General features: G+C 52.3%; 1 protein-coding gene across 1 annotated transcript; it reads left to right on the plus strand.

The window, feature by feature from the left end:
• The first annotated feature begins 631 nt into the window (after nucleotides 1–631).
• LOC144152413 (uncharacterized) lies at nucleotides 632–15,923 on the plus strand. The gene is made up of 5 exons (XM_077683681.1): nucleotides 632–1,128; nucleotides 2,197–3,824; nucleotides 4,766–4,823; nucleotides 14,683–15,341; nucleotides 15,654–15,923. Exons 1-5 carry the CDS (start codon nucleotides 702–704, stop codon nucleotides 15,921–15,923), a joined length of 3,042 nt encoding a protein of 1,013 aa, XP_077539807.1. The 5' UTR covers nucleotides 632–701.
• Nucleotides 15,924–18,852: the final 2,929 nt, after the last annotated feature.

Genomic DNA, 18,852 nt, shown 5'->3' on the forward strand with positions numbered 1-18,852 from the left:
ACGCCTAATTCCCTTACTTACGCCGAAGCGGTCGCAGCCTTAAATGACTACTACGATCCCAAGCGTCACGAGATAGCAGAAAGCCACAAGTTTTTCACCCGGTGCCAACAAGAAGGGGAGTCGGTGCACGCGTTCCTAGTCGAAATACGGCGCATAGCAGACAATTGCAACTTTGGAAGTGCGCTAGATCGGATGTTGAGGGACCGGACTGTTTGCGGCGTTCGCTCAACTAACTTGCGCAAGCGGTTACTGGCAAAGAAAGATTTAACCCTCGAGGAGGCTGAAACAATGGCCATTGCAGCCGAGGCAACCGACAGCGATGCGAAATGAGTGCAGAACCGCCGACTGTGCTAAAAATGCGAGCTCATCATCGCTCACCCTCTCGAGGCAACCGTACACGAGGCGCGTCGAATGACTGCGGCCTATGTGGAAGCACGAAGCACGACGAAACCGCCTGCCGCTGGGCTAACGCCCGCTGCTATCGCTGTGGGCGACGCGGTCATTTGGCAAAGAAGTGCTGCAGTGCTGCAACTGATGCAAAGGTTGGAAGGCGGGCAGCGAGTGTAAAGGCACTGACAGTTGAAAGCGCGTCTATCGACGACATGAATAGCGCACACGTTTGAACGTTGATTTCGGGATGAAAAAACGGTTTGGAACCACCCATACGCCGCACGTTTCGATGGGGCGACGTAGAACTGGCCATGGAAGTCGATACTGGTTCCCCGGTCTGCGTCGTATCGCGCCAAGTGTACGATCGACATCACGCACAGTGGCCGCGCCTACAACCACCACGAATCAAGCTGTCGTGTTACGCGGGACAGCTTCCGGTGTTGGGTGAACTCGAACTTCCAGTGAGGTATAAAAATGTATCTGTGACTTGCCCGCTGATCGTGCTTGACTGTGCAGGACCCAGCCTATGTGGCCGCGATCTCATTTCTTTGCTTGACAAGACGGGCGTTCCGATTGGAGACCTGACTGCGCCGGACCCTACAACAAGTGCCGAGCCAAGCGAACATATGCTGAACCGACTGCTCGGCGAGTTCGAGGATGTTTTCTCAACAGAACTTGGAATAATCAAAGGTCCACCAGCCAGCCTGAAACTCAAAGAGACGGCGACACCGAAATTCTGTAAGCCCAGATCTCTTCCTTACGCCCTCCGCGATAAGGTCTCTCGTGAAATTGATCGGCTGGTGTCACTTGATGTTCTATCGCCCGTGCAACATCCAGAATGGGCTACGCCTATCGTGGTCGTTTTGAAAAAGGACGGAAGCGTGAGGATATGCGGTGACTTTAAGGTCACCCTTAACCCGGCATGTGAGGTGGAGCACTACCCTCTTCCGGTTATAGAGGACATGTTCGCAAGCTTAAACGGAGGCGAATATTTCAGCATCTTGGATTTAAAGGATGCATACAATCAAGTGCCCCTTGACGAAGCGACCAGCAGGCTGTGTGTCATTAACACACACCGCGGGCTTTTCCGGTATAACAGACTTCCGTTTGGAATAGCTTCCGCACCGGCTATTTTTCAAAGAAAGATGGATGCAGTACTCGGCGGGCTGCCGGGTGTCCAAGCCTACCTTGATGACGTGTTAGTGTCAGAAGGCAAGAGTGATAACGGAGAGCAGCTCAAGAGAGTGCTGGAGCGGTTCCGAGAGCACGGTGTTAAACTTAGGATTGCCAAATGCAAGTTTCGACAGCCTTCCGTCACTTACCTTGGCCATCATATAGATCGGCAAGGCCTCGACCCCATTGAAAAGAACGTAGACGCCGTCATGCAAGCCCCGCGCCCACGTAACGTTAGCGAATTGCGCTCGTTCCTTGGCATGCTCACGTTCTACGCCCGTTTCCTGCCCAATATGTCGACTGTGCTCAGCCCCTTGTATCAGCTCATGGAAAAACGAGCCCGTTGGGAATGGCGGGAACCGCAGCACTCAGCGTTCGAGAAAGCGGAAGAAATTTTGAAGAATGCGCAACTTCTCGTTCATTTTGTGATCCCAACAAGGAACTGAAGCTAGAATGTGACGCTTCCCCGTATGGCGTGGGTGCTGTTCTGTTTCATTCGGTGGGAAATGAGCACAGACCAATTGGGTTTCGTTCCAGAACGTTAACAAAAGCGGAGCGAAACTACTCTCAACTGGAGCGAGAAGCATTCGCACTGATTTTTTGGCGTTTCTCGTTTCCGTGACTACCTCCTAGGTCGGCAATTCACCCTGGTAACCGACCATCAGCCACTGCTGGGACTGCTCAAGCCTGACCGCCAAACGCCCCCGATGGCCGCCGCGCGCATTCAACGATGGGCACTGTTCCTGGAAGGCTACCAGTACAAGCTACAATACGTTCCGGGGAAACAACTACTGACAGCAGATGCCCTCAGCAGGCTACCAGCCCCGACGGCAGCGGAACCGGTAGTTGAGGGGGACCCTCCCGAGTACGTACTGTCGTTGGAAGCCCTTGACGAAGGTATAGTGACGACGCACGAGTTGCAGGAGCTCATTGCCAAGGACACGTTGTTAGCCCGTGTCGCAGAATACATCTTGCATGGCTGGCCTCGAACCACAAGTGGTATGGCGCCCGACTTGTTGCCGTTTTTTGATCGCAAAATGGAGCTGTCGAGGGCTCACCGGTTAATCTACTGGGGCAACAGAGTCGTCATACCACGGAAGGCGCAGGAAAGGATGTTGCAGCTTCTACATGAAACACACCAGGGCTCCTCGTCAATGAAAGCGGTGGCGCGGTCACTGTTTTGGTGGCCGGGGATAGACAGGGAGATTCAAGAATTGTCGGCGCAGTGTGTAAGCTGTGTAGAAAACCTGCCCATGCCTGCGGCAGCACCACCGGTAAGTTGGCCGAAAACGGCCGAGACGTGGTCCCGGATCCACATCGATTTTGCGGGCCCGTTAGCCGGCAAGATGATACTTGTGGTGGTAGATGCTCACACGAAGTGGATTGAAGCAGTACCAATGAGGCATGCGAACACAGCAGGTACCATTCGCTGCTTAAGAAGTATGTTTTGTCGGTTCGGTGTGCCACGCACAATCGTGTCCGATAATGGCACGCAATTCACGAGTCAGGAGTTCGCCACGTTTGTAGCAAGAAACAATATTGTGCACCTGCGTACAGCGCCTTTCCATCCTCAGTCAAACGGAGCAGCGGAAAGAGCAGTGCGAACCATTAAAGACGGCTTGCGGAAAATGCAAGATGGCCCACTGGAAGATAACCTCATGCGCCTGTTATTCCATTACAGGAGGACCCCGCAAAAGGAAGGAAAGTCACCCTCGGAATTGCTTCTCGGCTACCAGCTCCGTTCCCGTCTTGACACATGCCTGCCGCCCAGGGATAAGAACTTGTCGCCGTGCGCTGACGACGGGACCATCTCACCAGGAAGCAGCATCTACGTGCGAAACTACGGTGTCGGCAAAAGATGGACGCCTGGACGTGTAAAATCTGCTTCGGGGGCGAGAATGATAGCCGTGGACACGCCAACGGGGGTAGTGCAGCGTCATATCGACCAAGTCCGCCGCCGTCGCGAATCGACGCCGGAGTCTGCATCTGCGGGGGCGACTGAAGGCGCGGAGGCTGAAGGGGAACCTGACAGCGTGACTACTCCTGCCCCGTTTCCTGCGTTGCAACGTACGCCCAGGCGGAAGGAGCAAGAGCGAAGCCCAGAGCTACCGGCACCGGATGGTCGGAGTGGGTTTCCCACACCAGCTGCTACGGAACCTCCAGTCATCACGGCCGAACACCCTCCTGAGGCAGTCCCACATCAGCCCACGCTGAGGCGATCGACAAGAGTTAGGACTGAAGCAAAATGGAGAGACGAGCTAGTTGGACGAACTTTTGCGCTTAAGTTTCACTCATGGAAAGAGTTAGGAACCCGGTACAACGGTTCCACTTTTAAGAGGAAAGAAATGTTGTATTCGTTCGTTTTGTACCGGCCAACAAAACCAGCTGCGCGCTCACCTTTTCTTTTTGGCCCTGTGCGCCTTCATTCTCTCTCTCTCCCCCCTCCCTTACCCTCTCTTGATGCCAACGCATATAATCACGCTTCTGACAATAAACGCTGTCGTTGACTGCCCAACCATCGTCCATGCTGCTGCGCTGCGCGCGCCTGTGTTACTACAGAAAGAGAGCGGAAAGACCTCGCTGTCAAGTAAGCCTTTTTCAAAACCTGAAAATGAAATGCAACGTCTTCAACGCCAGCGACTCCCACCGCTGCCGAGGGACGACGTCAAAATAGTCATGAAGCCACGTAAGAGCCTCTCGCTCAAAGACTACAGCACCATCGAATTAACGAAAGCCATTGCTGAAGCGTGCGAGCAAGGGGGAAAATAACTGCACAAGTTTGTCGTACACCTGCGTCTTGGCTCAAATATTCTAATAATGAGCACGCCAGACACGGAAGCGGCGAACGCGCTGCGAAAAATCTCCCGCATCAACATAAGAGGCACCTCACACGAGGGAGTGACTTACGTAGCCTTTTCGGAAGAAGAGGTGAAAGAAGTTGTGCATGGTTTTCCGCAAGACACGACCCCATCAGAACTCATGAACGGATTACGTATCCGCACCCACAACACCAAGATTATACAAGCCCGCATGCTAGGAAAATCGAAGACTGCTTTGATTACCTTTGAAGGCAATACCGTGCCAACAGTGGTGTACTTCTACGGCGGAGAAATGCCCTGCTATTTGTACAGATCCACCAGGCAAGTGTGCTACATATGCATGACACCCGGACACCGATCTGATGTGTGCCCCACCCCAGCAGTTAAGTGCCCGAACTGTGCTGTTGAAGACCCAGAAGACTGTCACCCGTGTCAGCCCAGGTGCGTGCTGTGCAACGAACAACACCCTACAGGCTCGAAAGAATGTCCACTGAAGCTCAGGAAAGCAAGGAGACCGCAGGGTAACCAAAATCAAAGGAAGTCAAGAAGAGACGACACCAAGGACCGAAAACAACAACGCCGCAGGTGGTTCAGCACCGAGTGGCCGGACTTGGACGAGCAGAAAGAAGGAAGAGACAGATCCCAGTCCAGGGTGACGTCCCAACACAAGTCCCCCAGCATCTCAAAGAAGTAAGAAGATACGAAGACGGTTAAGCCTAAAGACTCCAGAGGCGCAGAAACCAAGAAACCCCCCAAGGTGAGCTGGTCCACGGTCGCTGCCTCCCTGGCTAACACTAATACGAAAGTTGACACACACAAATCAGAGCAAGATCGAATAATTGAGGAGCTCAAAGCACAAATTGACAAACAGAAAACAGAGATTGCAGACCTCAAAAAACAACTACGGCAACTCTGCAGGCAAATAGTACGCAAGAACCATCAGTCACAATCGAAAAACCGCATGCCCTTCCCTCAAACTCAGCCCCCACCCATACCTCAGCCCTCGGTTCCGGAACGTCTCTTAAATGACCCCAGTGGTATTGGGCTCTTCCTAGCTCAAATGCTCGAGGTAATGAACAACCGTTTCGACATCCTACAGAGACAAGTAGATGCAAATAAAATAAGAAACACTGACGGTACGAGAAAATTAGAAATGCCGGGACATCCAAGGAAAGAAAAACAGCAGTTCCTAGAAAAGGATGGAAGTGACTCTGATTTCAGCTTTAGCGATGAAGAATAAAGGGATGTCCACTACTAAGAATCACCTTGAAATCTGGCAGTGGAATTGCAGAAGTCTACTATGTAAACAAAACAGCTTAGAAAAATACATAGAAACAGCACCAATCCAACCTGATGTCATATGTCTTCAGGAAGCAGGCAACAACGCCAGGCTGCTGGGCTACTATACAATTAAAGGAGAAGAAGAAACCCGCATAGCTACTCTCGTCAGAAAGGACATAACAACCATACAACACGCGCTCGAGACAGCCACTTCTCACGCCATTTTTATAGAGATAGTCCCAACGAAGAGAGGGAATAAAAGCACTTTTGTGCTGAACATTTACAGCCCCCCGCGAAAAAGTGATGACAGGTTCGAGGATCTATTCCAGGAAGCTATCAAGAAATCAAGGGCAATCAGATCGTCGTACTAGGTGATTTCAATGCTCCCCATAGAGAATGGGGCTATAAACGTACCTCGAGAAAGGGAGACAATATTATTACCGCAGCGGAGATCTGCAACCTAACTCTCGTCAGTGACCCTAATCAACCAACCAGAACTGGCGCAGAAAATGCAAGGGATACATGCCCCGATTTAACCTTCGTAAATGAGGAAGAAGACGTCGTGTGGACAAATTTAGGAGAGAATTTGGGCAGCGATCACTCGATAATTAGTATCTCAATCCGGACTGTCCAATTTCGGAGGCGTCTCGGGACAGTTAGGATTACCGATTGGAATGAATGAATGAAACAAATCTTTATTAAAACAACAGGTTCAGTTGTTAGGGCACCCGCCCGGTGGAGGGGATCCCTAGTCCGGGATCCCCTGGCTGCGGCTGGCTGCGCGGGCCCTTTGCACCAGGTCAAGCTGGAACGTAGGGTCCTTGCTGGTCAACCGCGCCGTCCACTGTCGTATAGAGGGGTTGGGGATTGGGTGCAGGTCCGGTGTCTTTTGGCACTCCGACACCTGATGGTATAGGGTACCGGGCGCTGGGCAGTAGTGGCAGGTGGCTGGATAGTCTGTCGGATAAATGGCATGAAGAAGGGTACGGTGTGGATACGTGTTAGTTTGAAGTCGTCTGAACGTTGTTGCTTCATCCCTTGTGAGTTGGTGGTGTGGAATGGGGAAAATTTGCCGTTTGTGTCGGTAGTCCGCCAATATATCTGTGTAGCGCAAGAGAGGTTGCGGATTAGGTGGATGAGGTGGTGACTGCCCCGTGAGAGAAACGGCCCGGTGTATGTAATCGCGGGCAGCGGCGTGAGCCGCCTCATTCCCCTCAAGGGATTCGTGTCCTGGCACCCAAACTATATAAACTTCGGGAATGCTCTGTCTTGTCAAAAGTAGACGAAGTGCCGTTTTAGAAATTCGACCTTGTAAGTAATTTCTGCACGCTGCCTGAGAGTCGGTAAGTATGGTGATTGGGTATTGGGCAGTGATGATGGCGTGGGCTATCGCGGCTTCTTCGGCAGTATCAATCGCAGTGGTATTGACGGTGCAGGATGTGATCTCTTGGCCCCGTCCATTCACTACACAAGTTACGTGGGCCGGATGGTGCGGATAAGGAGATGCATCCACATAACAGGTATTTAGGTCGTTTGGATATCTGGCGGACATGGCTCGTGCTCGGGCAATTCTTCTGGCCTTGTTGTACTCTGGATGCATATTTCTTGGTATTGGGGCCACTCGTATGTGCTGTCGAATCTTCAAAGGTATGCTTGTTTTCTGATCTTTAACCGGTGGAGTGGTATAACCTAATCGGTGAAGAGTTGCGCGCCCCGTCGTCGTTTTCTTCAGGCGCTCTATCTGAGAAGTGTGGTGCGCTTCTTGTAATTCCTCCCAACTGTTATGTACGCCTAATTGTAATAATTTAGATGTCGATGTCTTCGAGGGTAGTCCGAGCGCAGTCTTGTAGGCTTGGCGAATAATTATATTTAATCTGGCTTTTTCGTTCGTTTTAAGGGCCAAGTACGGTGTTCCGTAGGTGATTCTACTTATGAGTACTGCTTGTATTATTTTGAGCGTGTCAGGTTCTTTGAGGCCATATCGTCGATGTGCGACGCGCTGAATTATGTGTGTCAGCTGGTTGACAGTCTTCTGGAGGGGAGCGATTGTGTGGAGCCCAGAGCCATTTTTAGGGATAACAAGTGCAAGAATTCTCAAGTGAGGCACAGTTGGGACGGGTTGCTCATTTATGAATAGGTCCGGGTCTGGAACGGTGGACTTGTTTTGTTTCGGGGTACCAGCACTAAGTGTCAAAAGTGCCGATTTATCTGGGGCATATTCAAGACCTCGTTCTCGAAGGTATCTTTGCGCCTTGTCTATAGCGCCTTGAAGTGCTTCTTGTTGAAAAAGTTCAGGGAATACTTGAGTGGTGACAGAAAACCGGAGGAAATAACTTCCATCAGGGAATGGTGTGCCAACCTGAAAGAAAAGTACAGACGTTCCACAGCATTTTTACAAACATCAACGCAGACTCCAAATATCGACTCCCATCTAGCGCACCTATGGGAACCAAGAAATAGCCTGACGAGAAGGTGGAAGAGGCAAAAGAGAAACCGAAAGCTAAAAAGAAGGATTGCAGAAATCACTAAGAAAGCGAGAGAATATGCCGATGTCTTAGCAAGACAAAATTGGAACCATTTTTGTGAATCACTGCAACGAACGTTGAGCACCTCAAAAACATGCATGCTAGACCCCCTTGCAACGAGAATGGAAAGCAACCACATGCTCAAAAGGATAGCCCATACATTTGAAGGTAGCAACGAGGACCTCATTGAAGCATTAAAGGACAAACTGAAAGGCAAACAGATCCCAGAGCCCTACAATGAAGTGTAAAGGGAAAACCAAACCAACTTCTGGACCAAGACATCACCAAGGAGGAGGTTTACAGCGCCATTATGGCTGCCAAAAAGAACAGCGCCCCAGGATCCGATGGTATCACAAATGCGATGATCAGGAACCTCGGTGACAGACAAGTAGAAGAACTTGCAGAATATATTAACAATAATCTGTGGATAAAGGGCGAAGTTCCCCCCGATTGGAAGCACTCAGATGTCATAACAATACCGAAACGAGGAAAAAAGCCAGGAATCGACGCACTGAGACCCATATCTTTGACATCATGTGTGGAGAAAATATTCGAAAGAGTCGTTATGAACAGACTGTCAAACTTCATCGAGGACAACAACCTTGTACCACACACCATGTTGGGCTTCAGAAAGGGCATCTCCACGCAGGATGCATTTCTAATCCTCAAAGAAGAAGTGCTACAGAACATCCCAAGGGGAGGCGAGCACCTTATCTTGGCTTTATATTTAAAGGGAGCCTTTGATCATGTGTCCCACAGGGCCATTCTACAAGCACTTAACGAATTGCATTGCGGAGTGAGGACATACAACTACGTCAAAGCCTTCTTATCAGACCGTACAGCATCCATTGGGATTGGAGACGTTCGCTCCGACGCCGTCAAAATGCCAAACAAAGGAACGCCACAGGGATCTATTATCTCCCCTTTGCTTTTCAATATTACAATGATTAACATAGCAAAGAAACTCCAAGACATCCCCGACATAGGTTCCATATTGTACGCCGACGACGTAACCATCTGGGCCACTAAAGGCTCCCTGGCTCAAAAGGAACAGGCACTCCAAGAAGCCACGAACTGGGTGGAAAAGTTGGCAAGGGATAACGGCCTAGAGTGCGCACCAGAAAAATCTGAAGTTATCAGAGTCCACGACGCCAGATATAGGAGCCCAGGGGAGATAAAAATCAAGCTTGGGGACCACGAAGTAGCGGAGACAGATAAATTAAGAATCCTTGGGAAGATTGTTCAAAGCAACGGCAGAGCAAACTTTACAATTGCAAAAATTAAAAAATCAACGCTGCAAATTGCAAAGATAGTTAGGAGGATAACCAAAAAGAGAGCAGGGCTGAAGGAAGAAGAAACATTGCGTATAATGCAGGCCTTAGTAGTAAGCAGAGTTGCTTACAGTCTGCCTTTTCACTCTCTAAACAGGCAGGAAAAGGAACAGGCCAACATTATACTGCGTACTGCATACAAAGCGGCTCTCGGTCTTTCAAACTACACGGAAAATGAAAAACTCATGACTCTCGGCGTGTCTAACACTTTTAAAGAAATTTGTGAAGCTACCCTTGCTTCACAAAAGGAAAGGCTGCAAAAGACGAGAACTGGCAGGGCCATTCTGCAAAGAGTAGGCTCCAGGTTAGATGTACAATCAATTATCGGCAAAGAAGACCTAAGCAACGCCGCCAGAGAGAAATTGAAAGCGCTCCCCATTCCAAGAAACATGGACCCCCACTTACATGAAGACAGAAGGAAAGCCAGGGTCAATTTCCTACGCAGAAAGTTGGAAAAAAACCCAAACGTTGTATATACAGACGCTGCTTTTTACGACAAGACCAATGCTTCCCTAGTCATCGTCGACCAAGAAGGAGTAATCAGGGACTGCCTCACATTAACGAACACCAGCACAGAGGAGACCGCAACTGGCGCCCTTGTATAGGCCGTAAGGTATGGAGAATTCCAAGGAAAAAGCCTCCAAATAATTACGGACTCTAAGAAAGCCGTACAAAACATTATAAATGGCCGAATCCACAAAAGGCTCACAAAAATTTTACCTCTAAATATCACTAAGTTCCAAAATATAATTTGGACACCGGGACAGAGGAGCTTGAGGGTAATGAGAGAGCAGACCAAGCTGCGCGAGAACTTACTAACCGCTCAGCCAGTTGTCCTAGCTTACTCACCCCTCTCCCCGATACCTTCGGTGAGCGACTCAACATTCAAAGAAAAGCCAGAGCTCTCTTTCCTCCACCAGATAAAAGCTTAACAGCTGCAGAGCATCAGTCTCTCAGACAAATACAGACGAACACCTATCCCAACATCCTCAGGCTATCGAAGATGTTCCCCGAGAAATTCTCAAACGCATGTAATAAGTGCGGTGAAATATCCACCCTATTTTATGCATCCTGGGGTTGTCGTACTATATGGCCCTCAGTAAACACCAACACCAAGTTATATGAGCTATGGGAGGCAGCTGTGGCCAGCTCTGACCCTGGGGTTCAGAAGTATCTGATCTTTAGGGCCAAGACTGGGGCAGAGGAAACAGGGGCCCTGAAAGGAGGGAACCTACCCTAGTTCAATCAAGACCTTTCATTTCAAATAAACGTTTCATCTCTCTCTCTCTCTCTGCAGTTCGAACTGCGCCCAAATATCTCTTTAGTGATTATAGTAATTGTCACTGCTTTTTTAGCCTTCCTCTGGCCTCATGCACTGTCAAATGATGATTGCGGTGACCCAGGCGGCTTTTCGGGATCAATGCATGGACGCACGATAACTCCGGCTTGTCTGTACCTCCAAACACAAAGCATGCCGATCTCCCGGTTTCAGTGATTTTTAAGGACACTCGTGTTAAGTTCGCAGGGTTCATTGCAAGAACTGGTGAGTTTGGCTTGCCAGCTTTTTTGTTTGTCCCCCCTTTGCAGCAACAGTTAAGCCCACCACACTGCAAACATACGCCGAAATATTCGGCCACTATCGGAACGAGCGTCGCGAATACCCATTCCCCTCCCGCCGCACATCTCTCGCGATGAAGGTACTACCTTCCGGCGACTACAGGCCAACTTCAACCCACATAACCTACTACATGCCATGTATCCCACCCTATACCCTTCCACATGCAAATCCTGCCCCCAACCGGCCACCTTGTGCCACATTGGATGGAAGTGCAGGCAATCCCCTACCCTCACCCCTAACCCCAGCCCTACCTATGAGCAGTGGGTGGAGCTGCGGACCATCGCCGACCTCTCACACCAGCGACGATTCGGGGAGAGAGCACGGATGGCCAGCACAGTCTAATTCATCCCTGACTAAGGAAGCCTCCCACGGGTTAGGTGCCCGAACATCAGCACCTCAACTAAAACAAAGTTTATTCATCATCATCATCATCAGAACCGCAATTTTCATGCACCCACAACTTTATCTAATAGGCAGTCCCAACGCTCTGTGCGCGGAATATTCTGAATGGTGAACTGTGAAGTGTACTAGTTGCTGTTGTTGTTGCTGTTGTTCCTTATGTTATTGCACAACGTTGGTGATTGGCCAGTTTCTCATTTATAGTTTTATGATACGCCGTCTTCAAGAAACTATAAATGAGAAGCTTAAATATTTAAATGAAGAAAGAGCGCGTAATCATAAGAAAGTCTCGGTAAAAAAAAAATTCCCCGCATTTCCCCGAGGGGAAGAATGTGAAAGTGCGAATGCACGAGTTGAATTTGCGCGGTTCGGTAATATTCGCACTTAAAAGAGAGATCACACACACACACACAACTACAAAGAAAGAAAGATGCATTTATTCACAGACACCTATTTGTGTTGTCGTTGTACTTGATTGCTAGAGCGGATCTCAGCTTTGAAATTTCGTGTCAGTACTCCTTTAAGCGGGTGCATTAGCCCTTCTCACGCCCGATTCCTGGCCAATCCCCCACGTGGGTATGTGCCATGCCCCCCGTTGCTAGGGAAGACGAGGAGCGCGCGCACCCGCAGCTGTTGCTATGCGGACTACGGCGGCGGACGATTCAGGCTCGCTTAAGAAGTGCATTCGCACTTAACAGATACAAAGCACAAGTTGAAATAGATAAATGTTCTTTTTGTACTGGTAAAGGCACCCTACTGCCACGTGAACGCGCTATTGGCTCGAGCATGCAGTGACCCCCACACGCATCATTACAATCATCATCATCACCCTCGCGCTGTCCGCTTGAGAAGAGACGGCACAAGCGCTACCCGTTCTGTGCCTTTATCGAGTACTGTGCCGTGCCCAGCGGGCGACTCATACTTCTTCCTCGAACGCCTTAACCAACAGCTGCCAGCATGGCCAGCAAGGCCAGCGTCGCCTCAAACCAAAGCACTGCGCCCGAGGGGGGAGACCAGCAGCCCCCGGAAGAGGCGGTCAAGCCCGACCCTGCACAGGTGACGACAAAAACGCATGTCTTATAGTTAGGGACGAGGTTATCGGACCTCCTTTTTTCTTGAGGCAACAACGACTCATTACGGTCATAAAAAGTACTTAAGTGTTAGGTGTCCCTGGATGTCAGTGTATCTAACCCTATACCGGAGCTGGAGGGGATAAAAATTACGTCGCCATACCCATAGATTTTATTATACTCACCATTTTCGACTGACTTTATATGCACGACGTCGTGAAGTCTGGCGGAAGCCACTATACGCACGACGCGAATGACGCGCCAACGCGGCAGCCGGTGCAACTCGCGCCGCGCCGTTGCTCCGGCCGTCCCAATCGCCCCTAGAGAGCGTTTTGCCGAATGCCCAAGCGTCTGTATTGCCGTTTTTCATCGCACCACGGGTATGGTGGCTTCTATCCACTACACCATTGGTCGCGAAGCTGATGGTCCAAATGAAAGCCGTACAACGCTCCTCGAAATGGCTTTTCGTGAACTTTCGCGCTCCGTGTCGCAATAAAAAAAATTGCCCCCACCTCCCCGAAGGGAATCGTGAGGAAGTGCGAATGCATTTCTTGCGCCGAGAGTACACGGCGTAGTAATTCTGACATCGCCTTGAGAGGCGCCCAACCAGCGAACGGTCTAAACTGGAGCAGAGCGAGCAGGAGACTGTAGCGAGAGAGCGCGCGCGATCCGACCCACGGAGGTCTGGCGGTTTATCGCTGCATATAAAAGGGGGTACGCCGCGCTGAGCGCGCCGAGCCAGGTGGCTGAGAGAGAAGGCGGGCGCGCGAGAGAGAGGGGTGCGCGCGCAGCTGCAGCCAGCGAGGAGAGAGGAGGAGCGAGCGAAGGGGGAGGGGGACGCGCGCAGCGGCGCACGGCAGCTGCCGGGAGAGGAGGTGGTGCGTGACGTCACGGCGCGGGTGAGGAGAGGGATGCGCGCGGCGCACACCGCCGCGCCGCGAGGGAGCGGTGAGGGCGTGGCGTCACGTGGTGAGTGACGTCACTGCGCCGTTGCTACCGACGCTCCTCTCCGCTCTGCGCCGTTGCTAGGGAGAGCAGGGCTGCGGACGCCGCCGCCGCCGGCGGTGGATGGTTTGGGGTCGCTTATAAAGTGCATCGCACTTAAAAAGCGTAGCTGATGTTATGGATGCAAAGCAAGATATGGAACCAGATAATGCATTTTTTTTACCTACGATTGCAGCTATGTGACTTATTTAACATGGGCAGTGCCACATTAAGCCCTTGACACACCGACTATATCCCATATTACCGATGGGAAATTTGGAGCTCCCTAAAAAATAACCTAGGTTATAATTTTCACGTATTTCTTATCTCGGCTTACAATCTGCATTGTCAATGCAGTACAGTACAGAAGCGCTCGGGTTGCGATCGCATCAAACCCATAACGGATGGCGGTGATCTTATTCCGCCTCCGAAAAAATACTGTGGGACGGAAGCACCTATCCTATTTTTTTAATTAACACCTTTATGGAGGATTACATTGACCGATTGCCTAAACGATGCGGCTAATTGTTGTACTCATGCGCGTTAAGAAAGTTACTGGTTCAAATTCAATTGCAACAAATTAAAAAAAACGAGGTCAGATGCACCCCCATTTCATTTTATCGGAGGCACGTGCTGACGCGTTCCACTTTGGGAAAGCTTCGCATGCGCTCCGTCATTTTTCACTGATTTCACTGGTTAATTGACCCGCAGCTTTATGAAAGGGCATCGACTAGATGTATGAAGTTGCATGGAGCACCGGAAACCCGAATTCCGAGGTAGGGGGACCATTTTTTCGGAAATTTGAGGACTTTTTTGTGCCCGCGAGCCGCTAGGCCTAACGACAACTTCGGCCCCGGCCGAGGGAAGCGGTAGGCCTAGGCCGAGCACCGGCGACGCCGAAAGCCGATCACCGATTCATCGGTTGCTACGCAAGCGCGCAACGACCCAAGATGTCTACCGCTATGCGAGTAGAAGTGGATGGCGTAGAAATTTCGCCGGATCAGTTCACTAGAGCGCAGGGGTGGAAAACCGCTGGCGAAAAAGTGAAGCAAGGCGGCGTAGGATTGCTAAGCCTAACGCCCGTACTCCAAGTGAGCCAAGATGGCGCCAAGGCCCCGACTGACGTCAACGGTCGGGGCAACGACCTCGGTGGCGCCACCGGCAACGATCTACGTCAGCAGAGGACGAAGAAACGAATAAACAAGGGCAAGCTGCTGAAGGGCGCGCGCATGCCAGACCTGCCGCCCGCAGATATGAAGATTGTCATGCGGCCACGAGGCGGGCTCCGCGTAAGCGAGGTGGCCCGCGTGGAAATAAGCCGAGCTGTAACGGCGGCGGCGCAAGTCGACGCAATTGCTGCTAGAGAAGATGTGATATGCCTAAACCACCAACAGAACATCATAGTCGTGAGTACCTCGAAGAGGGAGCACGCCGACAGATACGCCATGGTGGAGCGAATCGACATTCGAGGAACGTCCCACGAAGTCAGCGCGTACGAGTCGGCCCCTTACGGAACAGTGAAAGCAGTAATACGGGGCATCCCACTGGAGGACACCGCCCAAGAAATACAAGATTTAGTCGTGCACAAGCACAATCCCACGGCGTTGCAGGCGAACCGCATCGGCAAGACCAGGTCGGTGGTGATCGCCTTCGAGGGACACAAAGTGCCCAACTACGTCCGGTATGGGAACCTGCTAATTGAGTGCACCCTGCACAGGAAGCAGATTGACGTGTGCTACGCATGCGGCCGAGTGGGGCACAGGATGGACGTGTGCCCAAATCCTCAAGACAATTATTTGCCGGGGCTGCGGTGTCGCCAACCCCGGAGAAGACCACAAGTGCGTACCCAAGTGTGGCCTGTGCGGGGGGAAACATCTCACCGCCGACAAGGCTTGCAAGGCAAGATTCAAAACGCCTTACGTCGTCCGTCGACGGCGCTGGGAACGGCGCCGGGCGGAAGAAGACAACGAGGACAAAAAGCAAGGCAAAAGAGGTCCTACAGGGCGACCCCAACGTAGCGCCTCTTCGCAACGGGGCCGGTCCCAGACGCCGGTCCGCAACAGCAACAGCAACGGCGGCGGCCGCCAGAGCCGCTCTCGATCGAAGTCACGATCCGGTGGCGGCGGCGGCGGCGGCGGCAACCGCCGCCGGGAAACGGCGGGTCGAGGTTCGAGCGGAAGATCCAGGTCCCGGAACAAGTCCCGTTCGAGATCCAGGGCCGGTTCGAGATCCAGGGCCGGATCGAGACTCCGGGCCGAGTCTATCGGACGACGAGGGACAACCGCCGAGAAAAAGGTGGGCTGGACCGGCAGGTCTTCTGTCGCTCGGGTTAGCGAAACCGAATTCCCGCCCCTCACCCCCTCCCAACCCCTTAACCTAAGAGCTAGCCCGCAACGGGATTGCAATGAAGTAAAAGAGCTCAAGAAAATCATAGAGCGGCAGAACGCTCAGATACAAGAGCAGAACGCCCAAATTAGGGCCTTAATGAGCAAAATCGATGCGCTAGCTAGCGGAAGCTCAGTAAACGCGAGACCCCAGGGCGATAACAACACGGTGGAGAACGCCGGAGGAATGCGCAAGGTGCCGCGGAGGGACCCCCCGTCGCCCCGCTTAGGGCGGGATGCGGGGGTGGCACGGCCGGCGCAACAAGCGCCGAGCAACCAAGAAGCAATGGACTCCGAAGAAAGCACCGTCAACCGCGAGACGGCGACAGCGGCGGAGCAGATTCCAAAGGGAGGAGAGCTTACAGCGATCCTAACGGCCATCACCCAAATCAACGAGAAACTGAGCGCGATAGACGCCAGATTCGAGGCCCTCGAAGGCCAAGTGCGGACGCTGTCGATCAAACACGAACGGCTAGCGACCAAAGTAGCAACCCTTACCACAAGGAACCGCTTCGCGTCCCTGAAGAAAGAACGGGCGGAAAAAATCAAGGCATCGATCGCGTGTAGGCGCGGCCGCCTAGAAACATCCGAAGAAGATGAAGCAGGGACCAAATAAGAAAAAGAAGACCAACGGGGGGGACGTTACAGTAATTTATCAATGGAACTGCCGGGGGATCCGCAACAAGGAGGCGGAACTGTTACTCCACATTGACGGGCTCGAACACAAGCCCGATGTAATAGCACTACAAGAAACGAACAGCAAGCCCAGACTCCCGGGATACGTGACGTACACGGACCCGACGGAGGAAGGGACAGCGGTGCTCGTCCGCAGCAACGTGGCGGCTACTCAACACGTCACGGCGCAGGGCGGATGCGAGCACACGCTCGTCGAGATTCACGCAAGAACAATTGGCAACACGGGAAATCTATACGTCATGAGTGCGTACTGCCGCCCGTCACAGAGGCAGTACGACTTTGATCGAGTAGTGAGCCAGGCGAAAAGGTTGGCGGGGAGCAGGCCGCTCCTGATCCTCGGCGACTTCAACGCCCCTCACACAACGTGGGGGTACAAGTACCAATCGAAGAGGGGAAAAGCTCTAGCCAACACCATCGAGGACCATGAGATGGCCCTGTTAAACGAGCCAGACGTGGCCACCAGAAGGGGCAACAGTGCCAATAGGGACACAACTCCGGATCTGTCATGGCTATCGGGGGCACTGGACGTGTCCTGGAGAAACGAAGACGTGGACCTGGGCTCCGACCTCAGCGTAATCGGCATTACCATCAAAGGACCCCAATACCGCGCCATGCTGGGGACGGCACGCGTAACGGACTAGGACAAGATGCGGAAATACACTCACGAAATCGAAGAGGCTTCGGAGAACGATAAAAAAGCCGACCGAAAGCAAACGTACGCCGAATGGGCGAGGGATCAGAAAAAGGCCCTCGAGAAATTCACGCAAGAAATAACGACGACGGCGCAGACACCTTTCGTGGACGCCAGGCTGGCTCACATGTGGGCTGCCCGGCACTCGCCAACGCGAAGGTGGAAGCGCCAGCGTCACAACAAGAAGCTGGTCAAACGTATCGCGGTCCTTAACAAACAGATCGCCGAATACGCAGCCAAGCTATGCCAAGAGAACTGTCTGAGCACTTGCGATGGCTTGCAGGGTAAGCTATCGGCACGGAAGACGTGGTGCTTACTCAGGCACCTAATCGACCCGATGAGCAGCAAGACCGCAACCAACCGCAACCTCACCAAGATCCTCAACACGTACAAGGGAGACGGCCGCAGGCTACTGGAAGACCTGAAGGCAAAATACCTCAAGACCGAGCGAGGCCAGTACCCGACGCCCGAGAGGTACGGAGGCCCTGAAAACGAAGAGATGGACAGACCGTTCACCATGACGGAACTCTGGTCGGCCATTGACGACAGCAACAGAAAGAGCGCCCCCGGCAGGGACGCGATCACGTACAAGTTGCTTGGAAACATGAGTGAAGCGGCGGCCCCCGGCCTCCTGGGGCACATCAACGAAACCTGGCAGAGTTCGCAGCTGCCGAAAGAATGGAAAGAGGCAGAGGTTCGATTCATCCCGAAACCCGGAAAAGCGCTGACGATTGACAACATGCGGCCCATCTCCCTTACGTCGTGCGTGGGGAAGGTGATGGAACGTATGGTCCTTCGCAGACTTCAAAAACACTTGGAAGAAACAAACCAAATGCCCGAGACCATGTATGGGTTCAGACAACACCTTGGCACCCAGGACGTCCTGATCCAACTGCAAGAACTCGTCGTCAAGAAGGCGACGGGGAACGCGGCGCGGGGGATACTCGCCCTAGACCTAAAAGGGGCCTTCGACAACGTGTCTCACGCGAGCGTGCTCCAAAATCTCAACGAAACGGGATGCGGTTGGAAGACCTTCGGCTACATCAAGGACTTCTTAACGAGAAGAACCGCGACCATCAGGATAGGGGAAGAGAAGTCGGAACCCGTCGAGCTCGGCGAGAGAGGCACCCCTCAGGGGTCAGTCTTGTCGCCCCTGCTCTTTAATCTGGCCCTCCTGCCCCTGCCCAGTCTACTCAAACAAATCGAAGGCGTGGACCACGCGCTGTACGCCGACGATATTACGGTGTGGACGAACCGATCCGGGTCGGATGCCTGGGCGGAGGAAGTCTTGCAGAGGGCGGCAACTACCGTGCACGAATATGCAAAGACCTGCGGGCTGAGCTGCGCTCCCCAGAAATCGGAGCTGCTCATGGTTCAGCCGGGACGACCCAAGAAGGAACTGCCGCCGAACGTGACCATCACCATTGACGGCACAGCCATTAAACCGGCGCAACAGATCAGAATCCTGGGTCTGCTGCTGCAAAGCGACGG

This window comes from Haemaphysalis longicornis, unplaced genomic scaffold, assembly GCF_048455015.1.
Source record: "Haemaphysalis longicornis isolate Haplotype H1 unplaced genomic scaffold, Haemaphysalis longicornis Haplotype H1 scaffold_9, whole genome shotgun sequence".
Taxonomy (NCBI): Eukaryota; Metazoa; Arthropoda; class Arachnida; order Ixodida; family Ixodidae; genus Haemaphysalis; species Haemaphysalis longicornis.

Bases quoted from the DNA above. Each gene is read 5' to 3' on its own strand.
- LOC144152413 (XM_077683681.1), top strand. From the start codon at position 702: ATGGAAGTCGATACTGGTTCCCCGGTCTGCGTCGTATCGCGCCAAGTG. The intron at 3,825-4,765 runs GTTGGACGAACT...CCACCCCAGCAG, and splicing joins CAAAATGGAGAGACGAGCTA to TTAAGTGCCCGAACTGTGCT. The intron at 15,342-15,653 runs GTGGGGCACAGG...GGTCCGCAACAG, and splicing joins TGTGCTACGCATGCGGCCGA to CAACAGCAACGGCGGCGGCC.